The sequence below is a fragment of the Neovison vison genome, chromosome 7 (assembly GCF_020171115.1).
Source record: "Neovison vison isolate M4711 chromosome 7, ASM_NN_V1, whole genome shotgun sequence".
Lineage (NCBI taxonomy): Eukaryota > Metazoa > Chordata > Mammalia > Carnivora > Mustelidae > Neogale > Neogale vison.
The window spans coordinates 46,440,482-46,466,704 of record NC_058097.1 but is presented as its reverse complement, the minus strand read 5'-3'; the positions used below and the strand labels follow the sequence as shown (position 1 = coordinate 46,466,704).

General features: G+C 42.6%; 1 protein-coding gene across 1 annotated transcript in view; it reads right to left on the bottom strand.

The window, feature by feature from the left end:
* Positions 1–21,532: 21,532 nt before the first annotated feature.
* Positions 21,533–26,223, bottom strand: part of LOC122911693 (putative zinc finger protein 56) — a 30,089-nt gene continuing 25,398 nt past the window's right edge. Inside the window, exon 5 of the mRNA XM_044256660.1 lies at positions 21,533–21,660. Coding sequence (XP_044112595.1) covers positions 21,561–21,660 — 100 coding nt within the window. The 3' untranslated portion in view covers positions 21,533–21,560. The remainder of the gene's footprint in view (positions 21,661–26,223) is intronic.

The following is a 26,223-nucleotide window of genomic DNA, read 5'->3' as shown; positions in this document are numbered from 1 at the left end:
AAATAACCAGTGTTTCCAGTGGTTTCCCCTTAGGAGAACACATTGTATTGAACTTAAGCAAATGACTGTGACTGCCATGGAAGAAAGAATACTTACTGAGACTTTTTGAGTATCAGAGGGTTCCGGTGGAGAGAAAAGTTAAATGTTTCCTTTTGTTCACAAGTCAATGCTTTATCACATTCTTTTTAAGTCACAGATATCTTTAGAGAAAGTTTCCTTAATATGGAAGAGCAAACATTAGAGAACCAGTGATGTGTCAAGAGGCACAAAACTATCATCATCTTTTTAGTTCATGTAGTCCCATGTTAATTCCTGTTTAATTTGAATGCAGTTTTTTTAGTTAGTTCTGGAAATTCTTACCCATTTCAGCTGTGACTTTACAGATACTGAATACCTGTATTTTTCCTAAAAGTCCTTTATATGAACCTCCTTGTAGATGAAACATTCTGCAAGATAATAACAACAATTAGAAAGGACAAGAACTTAGAAATGGACACTGTTAATGATTTGGTAAGAGTTCATTATGAAAATTAACAAGGAAATGTCCCTTCTGTGACACAGAACACTTCAATAATCAGAGTATCAAGCGATGATGACATTGTAACAGAGGTAACACACCAAGCAAACAAGACTAGTTAGTCAACAAGATTTCGTTTAGGTAAATCTTAGAGGAGTTTGTAAAACCTTAGAAAGTTTTCAAGCCCTGGCCTCAATAGGATTAGGCATCCTTAAAGACCTGATAAAGGCAAAACAGAGAAAATAGTTTTTCCAGGCAGGGAAAGAGAAAAACAACTGTTCACATTTTCTTTTTTTTTTTTAAGTTCTTATTTATTTATTTGACAGACAGAGGTCACAGGTAGGCAGAGAGGCAGGCAGAAAGAGGAAGGGAAGCAGGCTCCCTGCTGAGCAGAGAGCCAAATGCGGGGCTCGATCCCAGGACTCTGGGATCAACCTGAGCTGAAGGCAGAGGCTTTAACCCACTGAGCCACCCAGGCGCCCCACTGTTCATATTTTTTTTAGAAGAGTAGACCAACAGGGGCACCTGGGTAACTCAGTGGGTTAAAGCTCGGGTCATGATCCCGGGGTCCTGGAATCGAGTCCCGTGTGGGGCTCTCTGCTCAGTAGGGAGCCTGCTTCCCCCTCTCTCTCTGCCTGCCTCTCTGCCTACTTGTGATCTGTCAAAGAAATAAATAAAATCTTTAAAAAAAAAAAAAAAAGAGGGGCGCCTGGGTGGCTCAGTGGGTTAAGCCGCTGCCTTCGGCTCAGGTCATGATCTCAGGGTCCTGGGATCAAGTCCCGCATCGGGCTCTCTGCTCAGCAAGGATCCTGCTTCCCTCTCTCTCTCTCTCTGCCTGCATCTCCGTCTACTTGTGATCTCTCTCTGCCAAATAAATAAAAATAAAATCTTTAAAAAAAAAAAGAGCAGACCAACAATTCAAGAAATTTTTGACTTTTTAACTTAAGGAAAACACACTTTATTAATGCATTTTAAAATCCAGCATTTCAGTGTTAGTCTGTCCTGACCACACCTAAAATTCCTTTCCAAAGATTTCCCTTCAAAACGTTCTACAATTTTCCTTTGAATTCAGATTTTCCCCAGGCCCCTTTTTCCAAAGAACCAGTCTCACTTAGGACAAAAGTACCAGGGTGCCTGGGTGGCTCAGTAGGTTAAGCCTCTGCCTCTGGCTCAGATCATGGTCTCGGAGTTCTGGAATTGACTCAGGCTCCCTCAGGGAGTCTGCTTTCCCCCTCTCCCCCTGCCTGCTTCTCTGCCTACTTGTGATCTCTCTGTCAAATAAATAAATAAAATATTTTTTTAAAAAGGACAAGAGTACCTTCTTTTTTACCTTCAAGAAAAATGTATTCCCATTCCTTGATCTTCCTTGTACATAGAGTTGCTTTTCTTATTTCTATTAGTCTTAATTACATTTAGCAGCATTTAACTCTTCAAAACCTTAGTCTCCAGCAAAGACTAAGGAGTAATCAACTGTGAACTGTTACACCAGAACTCTTTGGATGGTAAACTTATGAATCAGTTAAGCACAAAAAATGTTTACTGACAGATTGTCAAATATTGTTTTTCCTTTGCAGTAAGAAGTCAAAAGCACAGGGGCACCTGGGTGGCTGTCTTTAAGAGTCTGCCTTTGGCTCTGGTTGTGATCCCAGGGTCCTAGGATGGAACACAAATTGGGCTCTCTGCTTGCTGGGATGTCTGCGGCTCCCTCTCCAACTCTCCCAACCCCCACCCCACTTGTGTTCCCTCTCTTGCTGTGTCTGTGTGTATCAAGTAAGGCTTTAAAAGAAAAAAAAGTCAAAAGCACAGACCTACATACAGTAATCAATGCTTTAGTATTTTATCTCCTTTGAAATAAAGTAGATGTCCAATGAATTCAATCCCATTTATCATCCAAGCAAAACTTTAAAGTTTCAGGTTACTGAAGACTTTGAAAGCTTTCTTAACAATGGCCCATGAAAACTTTGCAACAGACAAGGTTAACCATCATTTCAAGTCATCCTTTTGCTAGCAAACTGCAACAGAGTATGTATAGCATGAGCTTATTTGACCTTCAGCAAAACCCAATAGGATAAAAGTTTCACATTTAATGCCAATAACCTTAAAGACATGTCTATCTTAATTAAACCAACAAAGTACCTCCCCATTGCTGATTTTTACCTGGAACACTGGTGGGAAATCTGTACCGGGCAGTGCCAAGTCCACGGGGTGGTCTTCTTTGCTCCTCACAAGGAGGAGAAGGAGGAGGAGGAGGAGCCAATGGTGCTGGAGGCAAGGAGGCCAGTAGAGGAGCCAGTAATTCAGGTTCCACCCAAGATGGTGCAGAAATGGGAGGAGGAGGAGGGGAAGTGCTCTCAGAAAGCAGACACAGGGTTTCCAGTTCTCAACATCATCCACTTGGCCAGAGGATCAAGAGCCGTGCATTTTCCACCAACAAGGGGAATTAGGCAGTCCATGACAGGCCAAAGATGACAGGGAATCTCCCCAAAATAAAGGGCATTTCAGCAGCTGCTTGGGAATGCCATTAAGATGTCCCATGCTGAGGGAGACCTACCACAGCTGGCTCCAGTCAGAGCCATTAAAATGGGTAATGAGTAAGGGAGAAGCCCCCACATCTATTAGGAGGAGGAACAGTGAGAGAGAGAGTCAGAGTCCCCTTTGTCCATGATGGCCCCTTTCCTCCCATAACCTGGGTTTATTTGGAGGAGGCCTACTGAGATAATTACCATCTAGTAGGTCAGGGGATAGTTTACTGATCTCCTTATGACCAAACATGTTCTGAAAGAGCCCTTTAGGTTCATGTCCTGATTTAGAGCCCTGAAAGCCTGGGATGGGCCAGAGTACTTACATTTATTTTCCCAGTTTCCTGCAAAGAGATCTAACTGATAGATCTTACTAAGGCCATGCATACCTTTCTTAAATTTTGCAACCCACATGGTTTCCAGTGGCTTAAAAGTATCCCATGGGAGAGTCCTTAGGGACTAACACCATGCTCCTAGAAAAGTAGAGAAGGGCCCTTAACAAAATCCCCTGACTCCCAGGTGGTGTCCCACGCAGGATATGTCAGAGTGTCCATGTGTCAAAAGCAATGCAAGGTGTCCCTCAAAAATCACAATTGATTACCATTCTGCCTTACCACAGAGTCATTCCAGCCATAAAAGTCTAGGTAGGAGGGATACAGGGGTCCCTGACCTACGCCATCACATCCTAGGCTACAGGTGGGTGTCTGGTGAGTGGACACCTGCTGAATGGATGGAAATACCATGCCTTGCTGCTCATGCCCCAAAGGCTGCATTATTGCCCTTGTGATTTTCAATCCATGGAAAACACTAGAAAATTTTTACAATGGGAAATTACCTAATTTTGCAATTTAAGTAGTTAGTAGAGGACATAAACAGAAAACAGTAAAGACAGAAATCCACCATGATCTAAGAGACATTCAAACACATGTAGTCTTTACAGTCAACTTTCCTAGGAAATGGTCACCGGTTGGGCTTTAATTCAATCTGGGACTGGTTTTGATGGAGTTTTGGAATGTAGGTGAGAATTGGTGGGGTGAGGTCTGGAGCCTATGGGCAAGAATTCTTGAAAGATTTTTGGTGAAAAATGATGGTCTTATTAAACCCAGGTGGTGGTGGGGGAGGGGCAGGGCAAGACCCAAAGGCAAAAGGAACCCATGCACTTGGAGTTGAGATAAGGGAAAGGGAGGTAGGTTTTCAAAAGAACTTTCACATGCTAAAGAGGACCTACAAAATACTCTGGGCTCTGCCATTGTCAAGTTAAGGTTGTCTTTCCATCTACTTAAGTATTAACATTAAAAGAGTTGGGAGTTTCCCTCTGAAAGTTATGGATAAGAATGCTTTTTCTTGTAAATCACTAAAATATTTGTAATCTGAAGGAAACTTAGGGGTCTGGTGGACTGTAATCTGTGTTAAATTAGCCATTTGTTTTTCCCTCTGTCAGCTTTAGGGCAGTCATGAGTGGCTGAGGAATATCACTACCCCACCTGGGACTGGGGGTTTAGAGGAGTTACAGGGGGGTCAGCGTGTGCTTTGCTCCCAGTTTGCCTTCTGCTCATCAACAGAAGAGAATAATTTCCTACTCACAATAGAAGGAAATATTTTCCATTTGCAGCCATGGAATAAACCTATAGGACATTTCTTTAACTTATAGAGAAGTCGAGCATTGACCCCTCTGGCCAGCTGAGTAGACTATAAGTTTCAGCGTGCACCTTTATCCTGTCTGACTGATGAACTAGACTCTTTTGTAAACCTATAGATGATGCATTGTTTCCTAGAAAGACTGGTTATCAAACCTTATTGCAGGTTTGATAACCAACCTCCCCCAGGCCACCCACACACAACCTCCAGGCACATCCATAATGTCAGTAGAAGGCACCAGTGAGTCTGCAGCCTATCCAGAAGTGTTACAGACCATCCTGTTCCCCTCCTACTTTTTCACTGCACTCAACTTTCCTTTAAAATCTGCAGGCCTGTAGGAGCCTTTGGAGTTGCTTTTTGGACATGTGCCTGTCTTTTTCCAAGTGGCTGGCCTCCTGAATGAAGCTAATATTCCTTTTCTCTTATTTTTTCTTTTCTTTTATGATTTTGTTTATTTATTTGACAGAGAGAGAGGAAACACAAGCAGGGGGAGTGGGAGAGGGAGAAGCAGGTTTCCTTCCTAGCAGGGAGCCCAATGTGGGGCTCATCCCCAGGACCCTGGGATTATGACCTGAGCCAAAGGCAGACACTCAGTGACTGGACAACCCAGGCACCCCTAATGTTCCTTTTCAATCAAAATCCATGTCTTGGGGCTCCTGGGTGGCTCAGTGGGTTAAGCCTCTGCCTTCAACTAGGTTCATGAGAAGGAGCCCCGAATTGGGCTCTCTGCTCAGCAGGGAGCCTGTTGCCCTCCCCACCCTGCCTGCCTCTCCACCTACTTGTGATCTCTGTCAAATAAATTTTTAAAAAAATCTTAAAAAAAAAACAAACAAAAAACAACACACATCTCATGCCTTGTGCACTGGCTTTTCAAAGGAATAGCAATCAAATAGCTTTTTTTTTTTTTTTTTTTAAATTGTAGGATCCTTCACAATGGTAAGAAAGAATTCTTGTCATGTCTTATGGTGCAACTTAGTAAGTTTATTGAAGTAGCACATGGATAGGACTCATGCTGAGAATGAGCTACACTTTCCTTTTTATTTATTTTGAAGATTTTATTTATTTGAGAGTGGGCAGAGGGAAGGTGGGTGTGGGGAAGGGGTTAAGGAGTGCACCTGTCCTGATGAGCTCTGGATGATGTATGGAATTGTGGAATGACTATATACTACACAAGAAACTAAGAAAACATTCCAGCAGTACAATAGCAGCTGTGCAATTCCATACAAAACCTGGTGGTCATCACAGTTGTACTCCTTAATGTCTGTACATAATTTAATGCATCTGCTTACCCACCCGCACTCTGGCTTCCATCAGCTTGCTCTCTACAAGAGTCTGTTTCTTTTACTGCCTCTCCTTTTCTTTTTTTCTTTCTCACTGAACACTTTTTTGTTGGTTGAAATCTACCTATGAGTGATGTCATACAGCATTTGTCTTTCTCTGGCTTATTTCACATAGCAATATACTCTCTAGTTCCATTCATGTTGTTGCAAGTGGCAAGATTTCATTCATTCCCATGCTAATATCCCATTGTACATACATACCAAACGTTATTTATTCATTCAGTAGTCCAAATGGGTTGGACTGTTTGAAGCAGAAATGCTCATTGTGTCTCACCGCTGAACTACTTCTCTAGCAAAGAACAACCATGGACAGAGCCAGAACCTGAGCCCGTACTCACCAAGGTACTGACTAGGGAGGAAGGCCCCACACAGCAGTGCAGCTGCTTCCCTGAAAGGTCACTGATGTACAATGGATCAAATCTTGACTGGGGTTTTATCCTTGAGAGAGTAGTGCTTGGGTTCATCCACAGGACGTGCCTTGCTGATCTTGCCTATCCCACTGTCCAGAAGGAAACCCCACCTCCAACAGCTACTCTACCATCTGACATTGTAAAGTTATGCCCAATTGACTGCACCATCCAATAGGCCTCCCTTTCCATTCATTGCCACTGCAGGCCTGGGTGATCACAGTCATCATTGTCTTCTATGGCCACCTGGTTCTCAGTTACACACAGGAATGTAATGAAATCATGAGAATAAAGTAGGACTTCCCTACTCCTCAGAAACGTATTTGGCAATTCTTTTTTCTATAACATGTATCATCAGATGAGAAAAGCAACAGCTGCCTTTGCCTTTGCAGTGACTAAAGGGAGCCAACTCCAGTTCCCTCCTCACACAGGAAGGAGTTCTTCATGTTTAATAGGTCTTACCTCTCTCTCACCAAATTTTACTTAGATTCACATCCCATCTCCTAGGGCTAAATATCTGAATTAATATCCAGTGGCCATCCATCTCTCTAATCTCAATTAACTCTTTGGAGGACACTCTAACCACAACTTGGGGAAAAAAAAGAATGGTTCTGATGCCTATGCGGCTGGAAAGTAAAATGAAGAAAAATACAAATGCAAATCAGGAGGTAACTAGGAAATAAAGCAATCAGAAATTATTTTTCTAAATCCACAGCCAGGACTGTCATATGAGCATGTGAACTTCACAGACACATCAAAGGAACACCCCCACATAGGAAGCAGGGAACACAGTTTTTTAGAGCCCACAATTCAGTGCTTTAGAGTCCAAGGATTAACTCCAGATTAGGCCACTGAAGCTAAAACAGGTCCAGGTCAGCTCTGTGGCAGTCTTCTCTAAGGGACACAGGAAGGGAAAGCATTGGGAAAAAGGAGAGAGGGTTCCTCACAAGGGTGGCTTGGGGTTGTTGTATCAGAAGTTACATTACCTTGTGATTCTGCAGAGTGTTGTCTGGGAAACATGCTAGTGGAAGGATGGGTGTCTGTTCATGGACCCTACCATACTACTGGCTACACAAAGTGAATGCTAAGTAGCAGTATCATGGAGTGCATGACCTAAAATGTCAACAATACCTCTACAAAATCTGTAATACATCCATAATAATATCACAGTCAGCACAAAGAGGAGAAAAGAGGACAATAGATAAAGTACAGGGGATATCACTCACTTTTTTTTTTTTAAGATTTTATTTATTTGACAGACAGAAATCACAGGTAGGCAGAGAGGCACAAGGGGGAGCCTGATGCAGGGCTGGATCCCAGGACCTTGGGATCACGACCTGGGCCAAAGGAAGAGGCTTTAACCCACTGAGCCACCCAGGCCCCTGAAGAAGACAGTTTTCTAACTTAAACTGAAACCTTGCCTTGGCCTCTTGGGCCAACTTGATAGTCCTTAAATTTCTGTGTGCACCTTTCCATGAATGATGGACTAAACCCTTCTTTGTACATCTAAACATCACACATTGTTTCCAAGGACTGGTAATCCCACCTTCTGGCACAAACACCACTGGGGACCCATACGCAAGCTCCAAGCACATCTGTAATGTTCGTAGGAGGCACAGTAAGTCCACAGGCGATCATGAACTGTGTCAGACTGCCCTGCTTCCCTTCTATTGATTCACTATCCTCAAGCTCCTTTAAAACTCTGAAGGCCTGGCAAAATCCTTGGAGTTGATTTTTGAACATGAGTCTTTCTCTTTCCAAATGGCTCATCTCCTTAATAATGCAGATATTTCATTCCCATCAAAACTCGTGCCCTATGCATTGGCTTTTCAAGGGAATGGCAGCCAGCTTGGGTTTCTGGATAACAAAATTGTCGGATCCTTCAGCACAGTGATCAGGAAGAACTTCTATGATGATTTATGGTGCAATATAGTAAGTTTATTGATGTAGCACATAGTTGGGACTTCTGCTCAGAAAGAGCTACACTTTTTTTCCCTTTTTTAAATATTTGATTTGAGAGAGAGAGAGGCATTCATGGTGGGGCATAGTGATGTGCAGAGGAAGAGAGAGAAACTAACTCACCACTGGGTAGGGAGTCCACTGCAGAGGTGTGCTGGGAACTTGACATCATGACCTGAGCCAAAGTGAGACCCTTAACTGACTGATCCCCCAGACCCCCTAAAAGCTACACTGTTCATGTTTGAAGGAGGTGGTTGTATGCTTAGCACTGAAGGGGGTGGGCTCTTGCAGACAGTAATAGAGTATAAATGTTTCCACCAGATTCTTTATACTGTTTAAAATATTATTATTTTTTAATTATTTACCTGACAGAGACAGACACAGTGAGAGGGGGAACACAAGCTGGGGGGAGGGGGATAGGGAGAAGCAGGTTTCCAGCTGAGCAGAGGGCCCAATGCAGTGCTAATGACCTGAGCCTAAGGCAGACACTTAATGACAGAGCCACTTACGTGCCCCTAGAACTACACACATTATGGCACTGAGGAAAGGGAGGTAGGTCCCACACAGCAGCTTCCCTGAAGGATCACCCAACCACACTGGATCTGACCTTGACTGGGGTTACCTACCTGGGAAATGAGGGAGCAACCACAGCACATGCCTTGCTGTTCCGACCTAATCCACTGCCCAGAAGGCTTCTTCATCTCAAACATCTATTCTACTGTGTGACACCTTAAAGTTGCCCACATGATTGTATCATCCAAACCCTCCTCCATCCCTTGTCACAGATCTAGGCGGGAAACAGTAATCACTGACATTCAACAGCATTATTCCCAGGTAGACACAGGAGATCAATCAAATAGTCAAGATAAACCAGGACCTCCCTACTCCTGAGAAATGCACACTTGCCATTTCTTGTCCCCATTACATGTATTCATGTGCCTTTGCAGTGACTAAAAGGAGCCACCTCCAGGTCCCTCCCCACATAGGAAAGAGTTCCTCACATTTCCTTTTAATAGGTATTATCTTTTTCTCTAAGGATGGTGCCTTCCTCAAATTTTACTCAGATTTACATCCCACATCCCCGTGCTTAATGTCTTAATATCCACCAGCTTTCCATCTGTCTAATCTTAATGAAGCATTTTCTGAAGACACTGTCTCCACAGGCAAAAGAGAACAGTTGTGGTTCCTATGTAGAGAGGAAGAAAAATGAGGGCAAATACAGCTGGAGATCTGGAGAAAAGTAGGTCATAAAACAAACAGTTCTTTTTCCACAACTAGGGAGTCACTTGGGCAACTCAGGACAGTTGTCCTCCTCTACATGCTAATTTTTCATCTTAAATATTTTCTGTCTCTCCTGGCTACCACATGACTCCTATTGGGATAGATTTCTCTTTCTTGTGGGGTATCTATGACACACATAACATGGTTATACGTGCATGTGTACTTCATGAACACATCAAAACACCGCTCAATGTAGGGTGCAGGGCACGTGCTTTCATTTGGGGCCATGGTGCAGTGCTATAGAGTCCCAAGTCTAAATCTAGAATATGCCATTCAGACTAAAACAGATTTAGGGAAGGCCTGGGGGAGGGGGATCTTCTCTATGACACACAGGAGGGAAAGCATTGGAAGAAAGGAGAGATTGTGGCTCACAAGGTCGGAGTGCAGATGTCGTATCACACGTCCTACTAACTTGTGACCCTGCAGCGTGCTGACTGGGGAATGCACTACTAAGAAGGGCTCCTGTCAGTGCAAGGCCCCTGCAAAACTACTGGCTACACAAAATCCATGCCCAGTAGCAGCATCATGGAGTACGTGAGCTAAAACGTCAACATCTCTATGTTACATACCTCGGTAATACAGCCACAGTAATATCATCGTATTCACAAAGAGGAGAAAATCACAGCATAGACTAGAAGAAAACATAATCACATACCCCTTAAACCTTCAGACCACTGGGAAAATGGATTCCTAGGTATATTTTTTTACTCCAATATCAAACAGGTGATTGACTCGATCAGCACCCTACAACCCTCAATGAGACAGATGAACACTAGACATAGGATAACACATAATCCATGACACACTCATATCCGTATGTTAATAAAGTGTCTTATTAATGAAAACATACTATGTTCTAGAGTCATACTCTCTAATAATTGCACTTAGGAAGATACATTGGTAGTTTACTGGACAATAACCTCTTTTTCCTTAAAAAACAATCAGGAAAACCTTGTATTTCTAATATTGAGGAAGTTCTTTAGTTTCAATACCTGCAGAAGTGTGTGCTCTGAAACACCTATTCCATGGAATCTTACACCAGTGTTACATATGTTATATAACATATGTTGTATATCATACGGTCATCTTCCATGGAAAACTAAGTATGCATGCATCCCACTTAATGGAGCAGGACATCTAATATCTTTGATGTAGCAACAATCAACCACGTGGTCTTATACACCCATGAGGAACAGAGGAATTTTCGGGAGTGATTTCAGAGGAAACAGATTAATATTGTTAGTCACAAATCTCAAATGTGGTCAATGTAAGAATGAAAAAATACTGAAATCCCTTATTTGTATGTACATGTCCACCCTCTAAATCTGTTCAACAGAATACCACATACATTTTCTAAGTGTTTAAGTTTGATTTTTCCTTATAATCACTATGTTCACACAGAGTAATGTATTGAGTAGAGTGATTAATATATTCCACTGGCTTGATTTCTCTTACATATATTGGCATTTGCTGTTCAAATAATTAGTTTTCTAAACAATGCTAACTTTCAATTAACTTTCCTTAATGCTCTCTCTGGTGTTTGCTCCAATGTATACTGAAATGAAGGTCTTCCCACATTCACTATGTTGCAAGGGTTTGAATCTAGTATGCATTTTGAGATACTGAGGAAGGACTGAATTCCAGTTAAGTGCTTGGCTACATCCTTTACATTTCACACTTTTACTCCTATAAGATAAGTATAATTTTAATAAGTTCAGTGATCCAGTGAGAGGTCAGACACATTTTTTTTAATTTTATTTATTCATTGGAGAGAGAGAGACAGTGAGAAAGAGCAAGAGGGGGAGAAAGTCAGCAGGAGAAGCAGACTCCCCGTGGAGCTGGGGGCCCAATGCAGGACTTGATCCCAGAACTCCAGGATCATGGCCTGAGCCAAAGGCAACCACTCAACCACTGAGCCACCCAGGTGCCCCACAGACACATTCTTAGTATTTGTACACTAACTCTTCTATATATAATCTCTGATATGGAGTGAGGAGGGAACAGTCCTTGGGCATTTTCTCACATACATCCATAATTTTCTCTCCAGTACGAATTCTGTGATGTCCAGTTATAGTCGTTTGCAACTAGAGGGTTTATTCATCCGTTGTCATTCCAGCATGAATTCTCTATTTAGTAAATGCATGCATGCTTGGACAAAGGCCTTGTCACATTTGTTATATTTGCAAGGTTATTGTCCAAAATGAATTCTCTGATGTGCATGCATGGGTAAGCACTCCTTAACTGATTTTTCTCACATTCTTTTTTCTTTTTCTTTTTTTAAAAGATTTTATTTATTTATTTGACAGACAGAGATCACAAGTAGGCAGAGAGGCGGGCAGAAAGAGAGAGGAGGAAGCAGGCTCCCCGCTGCACAGACAGCCTGACGTGGGGCTCGATCCCAGGACCCTGGGATCATGACCTGAGCCAAAGGCAGAGGCTTTAATCCACTGAGCCACCCAGGTGCCCCATAGTGATTTTACTTTTATTTGGTATTTTTCAGCTGTAACTTCACATGACACCCAGAGTTTCCTGCTAAAGCAGAGCATAGAAGATTCTTTCCAGAAAGTATCAGTGCACAGATACAAACATAGTACTGTTGAGATTTTACACTTACATACAGACTGGGACAGTGATGGGGATAGTGACGAGCATCAAAGAAATCCTGGATGATACACCCAAACTAAAGCCGTGGTCCTTAATGAGAATCTCCGTGCCCCAAATGGTGAAGGATATAAAACGATGTGGAAAACCTCCCTTTTTAAGTCAACTGTCTGCAGAGCAGTGTGTTTCCGTCAGCACAAACTCCAATCAAATATTCAAATATAGCTATTTGTGGACAGACCATTTGGAACATCTGGAAAGTAACCTAGTCCATGCTGAGAATAATTATTTGAGCCATTTGGAAGATAGGATTGGCCTGAAGCACAAAGTGCTCAGTGGGATGCATATGAGAGGGACTTCACTGAGGAGTCAACCCTCCAGAATGACCAGAGGCTTTTCAATGGAGACATAATTGCTCAATGCACTGAATCTGAGAAAACATTGAACCAGGGCTCCAGTGTTCACTGTTGTGTCAGGGCTAGGTTTGCAGAGAACCGTTATGAATGTGATAAATGTGGGGAAGGCTTTCATCCAAGTTCTAACCTCAGTATACATAATGGTCACCATTTGGGAGATGGTCCTCATAAATATAATGAATGTGGGAAAACTCTTAACCAGTCCTCCAGTGTTGCTGATCATCAGAGAATTCATGAGGGGAAAACACCTATTCATATCTAATAAAGCAGGGACCATGTTTAGCAGTCATCAAGCCTAAATATTAATAAGATAATTCCTAGGGGAAAGGAAGCTTACACTTGGAAGGAATGTGGTAAATCCTTAGACTGCCACTCAACACTATCTCAACGTCAGCAAATGCATACTGGAGAAAAAATACACAAATGTGAAGAAGGTGGTAAAACCTTTAAGGACTGTCCATCAATAAATGGACATAGACAAACCTATACTGGAGAGGAATGTTACCAATGTCAAGAATGTGGTAAGACCTTTAACTGCACTTCACAGCTTATTCAACATCACAAAATTCATACTGGAGAGAAGCCTTACCAATGTCAAGAATGTCACAAGGCCTTTATTTACAGCTCAAGGCTTATGCAATATAACAGAATTCATACTAGAAAGAAACCTTAACAATATCAATACTGTGGCAAGGCCTTTTACCAGAGTTCACATCTTAATGAACATCACAGAATTCATACTGGAGAGAAACCTTACCAATGTCAAGAATGTGGTAAGGGCATTAACAACAGCTCAGAACTTAGTCAACATTACAGAATTCATACTGGAGAGAAACTTTACCAATGTCATGAATGTGGCAAGGCCTTTAACCACAACTCAAGCCTTCCTCAACATCACAGAATTCATACTGGAGAGAAACCTTACCAATGTCAAGAACGTAGCAAGGCCTTTAACAACAGCTCAACCCTTATTCAGCATTAGAGTATTCATACTGGAGAGAAACCTTTCCAGTGTCAAGAATGTGGCAAGAGGTTTAATGTGAGCTCAGTGCTTACTTGGCATCATAGAATTCATACTGGAGAGAAACCTTACCCAATGTATAGAATGTGGGAAGGCCTTTAATCAGAGGTCAAGTCTACTGAACATCACAGAATTCATACCAGAGAGAAACCTTATCAATGTCAAAAATGTGGCAAGGCCTTTAACCATAGTTCAACGCTTACTCAACACTGCAGAATTCATACTGGAGAGAAACCTTACCAAAGTCAAGAATGTGGCCCTCAGACCTTCTTTGACATCACAGAATTCATGCTGGAGAGAAATTGTACAAATACTAAGAATGTGGCAAGGCCTTTACAGGCACTCAATCCTCACTAAACATCAGAAAAATCATACTAGATAGATAACTTACCAGTGTACAGAATGTGAGAAAGGGGGCACCTGGGTGGCTCAGTTGGATAGGTGGCTGCCTTAGACCCTGCTCCTGATCCCAGGTTCCCAGGTTCCCAGGTTTGAGTGCCACAGGAAGCCTGCTTCTCCCTTTCCCTCTGCCTGCCCCTCCTCCCTACTTGTGCTCTCTCTCCATCTCTGTCAAGTAAATAAATACAATCTGTTTTTTTAATTTTTTTTTAAGATTTTATTCATTTATTTGACAGACAGAGATCACAAGTAGGCAGAGAGGCAGGCAGAGAGAGAGAGAGGAGGAAGCAGACTCCCCACCAAGCAGCGAGCCCGATGTGGGACTCGATCCCAGGACCCCGAGATCATGACCTGAGCTGAAGGCAGTGGCTTAACCCACTGAGCCACCCAGGCTCCCCAATAAATACAATCTTAAAAAAGAAAAAAGAGGGGTACCTGGGTGACTCAGTGGGTTAAAGCCTCTGCCTTTGGCTCAGGTCATGATCCCAGAGTCCTGGGATTGAGCCCCACGTCAGGCTGTCTGCTCAGCGGGGAGCCTGCTTCCTCCTCTCTCTCATGGGCTGTCAATGTTGTTAATCTTTTCTAACAAACAACTCTTCCTGTGGTTGATATGTTACTATTTTTACTGTATTCTCATTGATTCATTTCAGTTTCCTGTTTCAATATTGGTCATTCTGCTAATTTTGAGCTCATTTGACCCTTTTCCTGATGGTTAGAGATACAGGAAATTGATTTGTGCTACACCATGACCATACCACAGAATTCTCTATTAGACTCTGTGCTCAGTACATTGTGTGCCATGTTGTGTGTCCATGGAGAAATAAAGTCCTGATGACTCCTTCTTAGCCATCTTACTGACATTGTCTGATTCACTTGATGCTTCTATTTAAGAAGTCTTCAGTATATTCTTCTGAATGTAGTAAGTACAGTGATCTTACTTTTTTTTAAAGATTTTATTTATTTGACAGATAGATCACAAGAAGGCAGAGAGGCAGGCAGAGAGAGAGGAGGAAGCAGGCTCCCTGCTGAGTAGAGATTCCCCATGCCTGAGTGGCTCAGTGGGTTAAGTGGTTTTCTGTATGTTGGAGTGCCCTTAATTCCTGATCCATTTTGGGCTCTCTGCTAGGCAGGGAGCCTGCTTCCCCCTCTCTCTGTCTGGCTGCCTCTCTGCCTGCTTGTGATCTCTCTCTCTGTCAAATAAATAAATAAAAATATTTTTTTAAAAATGCACATATGGCCTCACAGGATCCTGTTATCAACCATTTACAGTGGCATTAGAAAACTCCAAGCTACTCCTAAGGCTAGGCAAGACCCTGCCTGGCTTAAGTGGGAGGGGGAGTACAGTGTCAATGAGGTTTCCAGAATACCAGAGGGAAAGTCAGCTGTGATACCTCCATCACTGGAGTGGAGATGAGACAGAAGAACTGGAGAGGATTTGGGAAGAAAGAAAGTACAATTTTTCTTTCTAGATTCAGAGTCAATAGTATAGGCTTGGACAGGGGTCCTCTCCCCAAATGAAGAAATCAGGCCAGTGTTTCACCCTGGACCTATTTCATCTCTTCGCTGGGCTGATCCATCACTCCTAATAGAAGATGGTGTTCTGGGGCACCTGGGTGGCTCAGCGGGTTAAATCCTCTGCCTTCGGCTCAGGTCATGATCCCGGGGTCCTGGGATCAAGCCCCACATTGGGCTCTCTGCTCAGCGGGGAGCCTGCTTCCTCCTCTCTCTCTGCCTGCCTCTCTGCCTCCTTGTGAGCTCTGTCTGTCAAATAAATAAATAAAATTTAAAAAAAAAAAGAAGAAGAAGATGGTGTTCTTTTTTTTTTTTAAGATTTTATTTATTTACCCGACACTCAGAGATCACAAGTAGACAGAGAGGCAGGCAGAGAGAGAGAAGGAAGGAGGCTCCCCACTGAGCAGAAAGCACAATGTGGGGCTCGATCCCAGGACCCTGGGATCATGACCTGAGCCAAAGGCAGAGGCTTTAACCCACTGAGCCACTCAGGCGCCCCAAGACTGTGTTCTTTTTAAGTTAGAACATCTACTCAGCTCCAGCCCTATCCCATCTTTCTTTTCTTCAAATAAACCTCAAAACAAAACACCTGTGACTTATGAAATCTCCATATTTTTACCTAATCAAATGTTTATGTTAAAGTGACCAACTTGGATGATGTCTCTTCCCAGAAGGGGAAAGAATAACTTAAAGAACTCTTACTTCTCCAATTGCAAAGGAAGGAGTGATGTGTATCAATTCAACTACATGGAATTTATAATGCTCCCTGAAGAATTACTCTCACATTTAAATTAAATTTTGAATACCATGTCATTCCACGGAAACTCTTGTTAAAATCTCTATCAAGGTAGGTAAGCAACAGGCCAACACAGGAATAAGGAAAACAGAGTAGATCCTACAGGAGTAAAACCCAGTTATGTAAGAGATGATTCGCATGGGGAGATTCTCAAACTAAGATACACGAGATACAGGAAGCATAAATTCAATACAATACAGAGAAAACTATTTCTATTATGAATCTAGAATTTCTTTGCTTGCTAGGAAATCATCACTTTTCAAACTTGGAAATGACCTGGTTTGAACCAAGATTCCTTTTTCTTCTGAAGATATAGGTACACACACATATGTATGTACATGTGCTTCTTCCTACTTAGTTCTGGGACTTCAAAATCTGTCTTTAGCTTAATATGACACATTGCATTCTGTGCAGATCAAAACCCTAAAACTCTGCTTGTATTCTCCATGCTCACAAAATAACAGGAGAAACATACAGGGTAAAATTTTATCAATAGTCCTTGAGAATTGTATAGCTATGGCTTATCATTATATTTATAGTGACTTTGTTCAATTAGCGATCGTTTGGTAGAACCCGTGGGCATTAGATTGTGAGCCATGGTTCAGGACAAGAAAAAGAATCTAAAATTTAGGGGCGCCTGGGTGGCTTACTGGGTTCAAGCCTCTGCCATCGGCTCAGGTCATAATCCCAGGGTCCTGGGATCAAGCCCCACATCGGGCTCTCTGCTCAGCAAAGAGCCTGCTTCCCTTCCTCTCCCTCTGCTGGCCTCTCTGCCTACTTGTGATCCCGGTCTCCCTGTCAAAGAAATAAATAAAATATTTTTAAAAAGAAAAAAGAAACTAACATTTACAAAAATCAATCACGACAACCTTTACCAAAATCTTAGCAATAAAAAAATCTTATACTTTTAAAATAGAGAAATAGAGAAATACACTCAAAACCATTCTGTGACATCAGCAGTACCCTGATATCAAATTTTATTTACCCTGATAAACAAAAGATAAAAGGCTAGTTTATCTGATGAAACTTCTGCTACTTGAGCTTTCTCTGGACACCCATCTACATGTACCAAATAGAGTCAAAAGAAAAAAAGAATCACACTGAAAATACTGATCCCTCTCTAGAGATCCATCTGCTCCTGAATCCTTTCAGGTCTACTAACAAACAGAGTCAACCACTGAATAACAAGCTTTTCATCAGTAACAGTCCACTTACACAGACAAGTTTATCTTTTTTTTTTTTTTTAAGATTTTATTTATTTATTTGAGAGAGAGAGCAAGCATGAGAGGAGAGAGGTCAGCAGGAGAAGCAGACTCCCTGCCGAGCAGGGAGCCCGATGTGGGACTCAATCCTGGGACTCCAGGATCATGACCTGAGCCAAAGACAGTCGCTCAACCAACTGAGTCACACAGGCGCCCCCAGACAAGTTTATCTTGATAAACCCAGTGTACTACAGTGAATGTCTTTTCCCTATGATTGCCTTAATGTTTCATTTCCTCAAATTACTTCCTTATAAAACTATGGTATATACAGCAGACCACATACAAAGATAGGGAGGACTGATGACATGTTGTAGTTAATCCATCAAAGACCACAAATGAAAATGGACTTCTGAAGCAGCATGGCAAATGCAGTTCACCTTGTGCAAGAGCTCCTAGAAGAGCATAGTGGGATTCCCAGCAGTCCCAACAAGAATGGGGCTGGCATAATGTACTCAGCTACTGAAAGATCGAAAAATACCACCAAGAATACTTTACAGGGCAAAATTCTTTTCCACAGATGTAGAAATAAAGACATTCCCAAGTAAAGACCGCTCTATGTTTACCAGTAGACCTGTCCTACAAGAATCATTAAAGAACGCTCTCTCAATGAAATAAAAGGATTCTACCCAGTAACTGCAACCAGACAAGGACACAAAGCTCTCTGCTGAACATAAATATGCAGACAATTACACCAACCTGCAGTGTTGTAATGAGATACCAGTCACGTTTATTTGTGTTACAGAGCTTTGTTTTCAAAAAAGTATAAAAATCAAGGCACCTGGGTGGCTCAGTGGGTTAAGCCTCTGCCTTTGGCTCATGTCATGATCTCAGGGTCCTGGGATCCAGCTGCATATCAGGCTCTCTGCTTAGCGGGGAGCCTGCTTTCCTCCCTCTCTCTCTGCCTGCCTCTCTGCCTACTTGTGATCTCTGTCTTTCAAATAAACAAATAAAATCTTTTTTTAAAAAGTATAAAAATCATTAATATAGGTCATAAAGTACACAACATATAAAAATGTGTGGTACTGGTAACAAAGTGGATGCTGGGGTAGAGACAGGACAAAGAGTCTTCTATGTACCTGACACAGAGGTTGAAATGGTTTGTTTTACAACATTGTTGTTTTAAAAAATCTCTAACGTAACCACAAGGAAAATACTCCCAAAAGACACAAAAGGCAATGAGAAAGGTACTAAGGCATATCATGGGTATTTATTTTACAATTACAGATAAAATATATCTTTCATATTTCACACCAAAGTGTGATAACAGAAGTATAAAATGTTTGAAAATTACTTTGAATTGAAAGGGGTCTTTCTCTCATGCAGAGAGAATAAAAATTCACCCACAAATACATGGGGAAATGAATTCTATGTTGACGACAACTCACCTAGACATGGTACAACATTCACTGACCACTCACCAAGGAGACAAAAAGTAGGGTCACACAGTATGTATATGTTACATATAAACACAAGACAAAGACACACAAAATTTACCAGCAAAAAAAATGAAGGTCATGGGGCACCTGGGTGGTTCAGTGGGTTAATCCTCTCCCTTCGGCTCAGGTCATGATCTCAGGGTCCTGGGATAGAGCCCCACATGGGACTCTCTGCTCAGTGGGAAGCCTGCTTCTCCCTCTCTCTCTGCCTGCTTCTCTGCCTACTTGTGATCTGTCAAAGAAATAAATAAATCTTTAGAAAAAAAAAAAAGAATGAAGGTCATTCCTTTTTGAGGCATAGTTCGATGGTCTTGAAATACACTGAGCTGAAAATTCTCTTCCTATAACAACAAAGATAAAACCGAATTTACACCTAGCTAATGTTGTGGAATGAGCCAGACACAAGCAGCACATTATTAGGATATTACCAAACCAGAATAAGACAAAACTCAACCCACAAAATTCTAAATAAAACATTGACGTATGGGGCGCCTGGGTGGCTCAGTGGGTTAGGCCGCTGCCTTCGGCTCAGGTCATGATCTCAGGGTCCTGGGATCGAGTCCCGCATTGGGCTCTCTGCTCAGCGGTGAGCCTGCTTCCTCCTCTCTCTCTCTCTCTGCCTGCTTGTGATCTCTCTCTGTCAAATAAATAAATAAAATCTTTAAAAAAAAATTGACGTATGACAGAAAAGGAAAACTTCCATATAACCATGATTTAAAACTGTGTCCACGTACCCATGAAAAACAAGCATTTGATTGGCATGTCTTCAAAGACTATAACATCGTAAAAAATTCTCATTAAAATAAATCATAAAAAGCTATAAGTGAAAAATTTTTGAAAACTTAAGGTTGAAAGAAATGTATTATGTTATTAATATATTCTTCCTTCTGCACTGAATGTAAACTTGTAATTCAATGCTGTGAGACAGAAGAAACAAATATCTTCATTTCTCAGTAAATAAACACTGTGGAAGTTGAAAAATATGCTGAGAGACACTGTATATGAAATCAATATTTGGGGTTAAATTCTGATACGTTCTGAGGAAAGTAGAAGAAAAAGCACATGATTAATTTCCCAGAAATGACATAGCATTACTGAAAAGAAGATTTTCCAAATATGGGCATTTGGGGTACATGTGGGGCTCAATTAGTTAAGCAGCTTGGTTCAGTTCAGGTCATGAGCTCAGGGTCTTGGATCCAGGGCTCCCTGCTCAGCAGAGACTTTGTTTCTCCCTCTTCTTTTGCCATTTCCCTACTCATTTTTTCTCTCTGTCTCTAAAACAAATAAAAAATTTCTTGTCTAACTCACTACATAAAAAGCACATGCACATGTTATACCAGGACATTTGATGTACAAAATATAGAACTAAATCACATAATCAGAAAGTGAAAACAGGGACTCCTGGGTGGCTCAGTTGGTTAAGCAGCTGCCTTCGGCTCAGGTCATGATCCCGGTGTCCTGGGATCCAGTCCCACATCGGGCTCCTTGCTCGGCAGGGAGCCTGCTTCTCCCTCTGCCTCTACCTGCCATTCTGTCTGCCTGTGTTCGCTCTTTCTCCCTCTCTGACAAATAAATAAGCAAAATCTTAAAAAAAAAAGAAAAAAGAAAAAAAGAAAGTGAAAACACACATGACAAAGTCACAAGAAGTTCACAGAAGACAGAATCATGATGCAATTATTAAATGAGGCAATAAATGAGACCTTATTAAAGGCTACAAGTTCAAATTCTAAATATGCTAGTTCCCCAACAGCATTTGTTATGTAGAAATTTTAGGAAACAAAGAAAGACATTACACTGTTTCACTGCTGAGGAACCAAACTCAAAGAGTGGAAATATCTATATGTTAAGAAAAAAAGAAAGAGTAAGACAAAATAACATCTGAAGGGAAATAAAGCTGTACATTTTCTCAATTTAGGACAGTGCTTTGTTAACTGATGAAGTTACTGAATCTCAGTTTTGTAGGCCTAAGATTAAAGCCTCTGTAGAGTCTTAGAAAGTATTGAATGTATTAAATATTAAGTATTAGAAAGTATAAGCCAGAGAACATGAGAAATCTGTCTCCAGTGTTCTGGAATTTCTGCGCCAAATCCTCTGACTACTTGTCTCATGATGAAAACCAGAATTTACAAAGACTTTAACGTAGAGGTCTTCAGAAATACGATGACTTCCCCAGGGTCCCCATAGCAATGGAGGGAGATTAAGGAGGCCTCCGCCTCCAATTATACATAGATTATATGCTGGATCATCACTGGAGTTGAAGGAGAATCCCTAGAGAATGCAAGAGCTTGATAATGTTGGAGAGCAGATGTCCCTCTGGGAGAAAGAGAGAGACAATAACCTGGGCATGTTTCCAACTGACATTCATTCAAGGAGAGCTACTGGAACCACAGCTTAAGGTTGACGTTCCTCCTTCACACTTGAACCTCCCCTCTGTCATCTGCCTCATTCATTCCCACCTACCTGGATGGAAGCCTCCAGTCTCCTTTCTCTTCACATCCCAGAGCTGTTTCTCTTGCTCCAAAACCATGATTAGGTGTGGCGTTAACAGAAGGAGACCTGTTTATGAGGAAGAAGGAAAATGACTATTGCTGCTGATTCTAACTTCCCATGAGTCTTGGGTTCAGTAGAGAAGATATTGGACAATTCTAGAAAGTGGTTTTCCAAAAGCTGTTGCCCAACAGTCCCCTTAACACACTGTAGGCATTTCCAATGTTCACATCCTGATCTCCACTTTTAAGTAGCAAACATGAAAATTAGAAGGGGAAGTTTCAGTCTCAGATGTGAGCAGCACCATTCTATGTCACTTAATGTTGAGAACTGCCACTCATCTTCACAAGCCATGATGTTACCTTGAGGAAGGAGAAGCTGAGGCTGAAAAGGAAACATCATGAAGATTTGTCTCTCCATCCACAAACCCCTACTATTTTCCCTTTCTGCCTGCATCTGAAATCCAGTCATTCCAAGAGAAATCTCCCAAGAGGCAGTCTTCACAGGAAGCAACAAAACCCTGTGTGACATTTTGAAAACCTGGAAGGAGTCTTCCTCACCCAAGAAATGGAGGAGTTTATAGTTCTCTAACATCATGTCCCTGTACAGTTGCCACTGAGGGCGGGTCAGGTGTCCCCAGTCCTCCTCAGAGAATTCTATGGCCACATAACTGAGGGTCAGCAGTCCCTGAAATAAATACCACAGTCACCAAGTGGCCACTGACAAAGTGTGCCCCTAAGATGGTCCCTAAGATGAAGAGGAAGTTAGTGTCACCACCTAGAACCAGACCTGACCTTTTCATCTCCATGATAAAAGTGTGGGAAAAAAGAAAAACCTATGGAGCAGGGGGCTGCCTGGTTGAGAACTTACACTCCTTTCACTTCCAGAAGTCAACTCTATTGACTACACAGAGGTGACAGCCCTCCTTGTCCAGTGCAAAGTGTTGGGATATGGGAGAAGAGCCAATGGTCAGCAATTCTAGACATGTTTTGATGCGAAATATTGGGGTTCTGGAGTGAATGATGAAGAAAGGATTGTTGAGATACCCGTGGTACAAACACTGTGGTCCTAATGCAAGGGGAGAGGAACATGAGCAGTGACTGGTTCTATGCTTTCAGGTGGGGAGGGGGTGAGGGATAGCAGGAGACTCTAAGGAATTTGAAGCACATTTCCAGGACCCTCAGGGCCTCCCAGCTGGTGTTTTGATGAGGCCACTCACTGTTTAGTTAACACTTTAGTCAGGAGACCCTCCAAATATCTATCAGTGGGCCCCAAGCTTGAAGGATGGTTCCCAAGTTACATTTGGGGAATAGAGTTCAAGAAGTTTCCAAGGCGATTTTCATCTGCTAGGGAGGAATTACAAGATCCTGGAGGTCTGGCTAGTGTCAAACTAAGGCTGGTTTTTACATCCAACAAAATATTAACCTTGAGGCAGTTGTGACTACCCTGAGGAATGTCCTACTCTGCCTTTTTCAGGTATTTATCAACAGACTGGAAGTTGAAGGAAATTTAATTTTATCCACACATCTTTTGACTTTGTTCTCCTCATCAGAAACTACAAGCAAGGGGGACCCAGACAGTTCAGTTGGTTAAGGGTCTGCCTTCAGCTCAAGTCATGATCCCAGACTCCTGGGATGGAGCCCTGAGTTGGGCTCCCCACTCAGTGGGGAATCTGCTTCTCCCTCTTTCCCTTTCCTCACTCATGTGCTCCCTCTGTCTCTCCACTGAGAAAATGTGTAAAGGAAAGAAAGGAAGAAGGAAGGAAGGAAAGTATGAAAGAAAGAAACGACAAGCAAGAGAAAGGCAGAAGAAAGAAGTTGACACCTGAAATGTGATAGTTCCTGCATTCCTTACAAATGACAGGAGGGAAAATAGGAACATGACAACGGAGGATCTGGCAGACAGCACCAAGCCAGTAAGAGAAGTTCCCATCTGCTGAATGGAAACAAATGTTGTAAACACCTGATGCAAATCAAAGTGTGGAGGCTGAGAAAATTAAGGCGATCCCATCTTCAATTTAGCTGATGTGGGAAACAGGGGCAGAAGAAAATCATTAAAATTCTTTACCCACTGGGGCACCTGGGTGGCTCAGTGGGTTGAGCCTCTGCCTTCGGCTCGGGTCATGATCTCAGGGTCCTGGGATCGAGTCCCACATCGGGCTCTCTGCTCAGCAGGGAGCCTGCTTCTCTCTCTCTCTCTCTGCCAGCCTCTCTGCTTACCTGTGATCTCTCTCTGTCAAGTAAATAAATTAAATTAAAAAAAAAAATTCTTTACCTACTGACAATCCCTTGAGACAGACAGAGTGGCTCTCCCCTGGGGACTTAACTGCCCTCACTTTGAGATTTTGCTTAGGACAATCCTAGCCTGACCAACCTCCTACCCCAACAGGTCAGACCAGGATCCTGTAAGTCTACTTTAACAATTCCTTTATCTCTAAACCTCCAAGATAGTGTCAAGAATCATTCCCGAGAGGGTGCCTGGGTGGCTCAGTAAGTTAAAGCCTCTGCCTTCCGCTCAGGTCATGAACCCAGGGTCCTGGGATTGAGCCCCGCATCGGGCTCTCTGCTCAGCCAGGAGCCTGCTTCCTCCTCTCTCTCTGTCTGCCTTTCTGCCTACTTCTGATCTCTGTCTGCCAAATAAATTTTTTAAAAATCTTAAAAAAAAAATCATTCCCAAGTATATGGCCCACTGATATACATCTAAAGGGTCTCACAAGAAGATTTTTATTATTGGTAATAAATAACTTTTCTCCCAACAATAGGTAGCCCCCTCAAGGTCCTGGAGACCTTACTTCCAAAAATCTTTAGAGACTTACATCATCCATAATCCCCTTTGTCCTCACTTACCACTGAGTCCACCCCTACTCTGCCTTTAAAAACTCTGACTGTAGGATCACCTGGGTGGCTCAGTGGATTAAGCCTCTGCCTTCAGCTCACGTCATAATCTCAGGGTCCTGGGATGGAGCCCTACATCAGGGTCTCTGCTAAGCAGGGAGCTTGCTTCCCCCCTCTCTCTCTCTGCCTGCCTCTCTACCTACTTGTGATCACTCTCTCTCTCTCTCTGTCAGGTAAATAAATAAAACCTTTAAAAACAACAACAACAACAACTCTGACTGTAATCTGGTTTGGGGTCCAAGTCCCTACTCCACTCCACCGGGTATACTTGGGCCCAAACTTCAGCTTGGCAAATAAACCCTCGTGTGATTGCATCAGTGCTTGGCTCCTTGGTGGCCTCTCAGACATGAAAACTCGGGCATAACGAAAGGACACATCATCACTGGTATTTCCATTGGACTGAAAACAGGATTTCAGAATATAAATCTAATTTTGTAAATATAGTAGATATACATAAACAATTCAATCACTATGCAATCTGTAGAGGCTGCTTTTAGGCAAGGAGGCTTGAGCAAAGGAGTGGAGGAAGAGCCCCGGTGTTCCCTTGGCTGAGTAGAGACAGGCCCAACAGGGGACCCACCTCAAAATTCCCAAGACCCTAAGGAACCAATGGGCTTCTGACAACCAGGTACAGTGAGCAGAAAGGAACAAGTTCCGGGTTCCCCAGAACTCCTCACCTTCCTTCCCCCAATAAGAAACCCCCACACACGACACATTGCAGAGAAGCTCTCCTGTGCCCTCCTGCCTGCTGATCTCTTAGTTATTCAGGAAACTTCCACCACCTTTGTACTGCCTCAGGGAATTCCAGCAGCGCTGCTGGACAGGCTTCCAATCATGGACCCATGTCTGGGACCCCAAGTGAGTGACAGAGACACTACACTGAGATGGCAGAGCATCCCTGTGCTAGTAATAGCTAGTTTACACCTTTCTTTTCTTTTAATTTTTAAGATTTTTTTTAAAGATTTTATTTATTTATTTGACAGAGATTACAAGTAGGCAGAGAGGCAGGCAGAGAGAGAGAGAGAGAGAGGAGGAAGCAGGCTCTCTGCTCAGCAGAGAGCCTGATGCGGGACTCGATCCCAGGACCCTGAGATCATGACCTGAGCTGAAGGCAGCAGCTTAACCCACTGAGCCACCCAGGTGCCCCAAGATTTATTTTTATTTTCATCTTCTTTTAAGATTATATTTATAGGGGCACCTGGGTGGCTCAGTCAGTGGGCATCAGCCTTCTGCTCAGGCCAAGACACAAGGTCCTGGGACCACTTCCTACATGGGGGGCGGAGGAGTATGAGGTGGGGGTGAGGTGGGTGGGGGTGTGTCTTTGCTCAGCAGGTAGCCTTCTCTCTGTCCATAGCACATACTTGTGCTATCACTCTTTTCCTTATAATAAAGAAAATCCTTTTTTTTTTTTAAGATTTCATTCATTTATTCGACACAGAGAGATCACCAGTAGGCAGAAAGGCAGTCAGAGAGAGAGGAGGGAGGAGGGAGCCCAATGCGAGGCTCAATCCCAACACCCTGGGATCATGACCTGAGCCGAAGGCAGAGGCTTTAACCCTCAGCCACCCAGGCACCCCAATAAAGAAAATTCTTTACAAAGACTGTATTTATTTCAAAGAGAGCCAAGTGAGAGAGCACAAGCAGGCAGAACAGGAGAGGAAGAGGGAGAAGCAGGATCCCTGCCCACCTGGGAGCCCGATGTGGGGTTGGACCCCAGCACCCTGAGATCATGACCTGA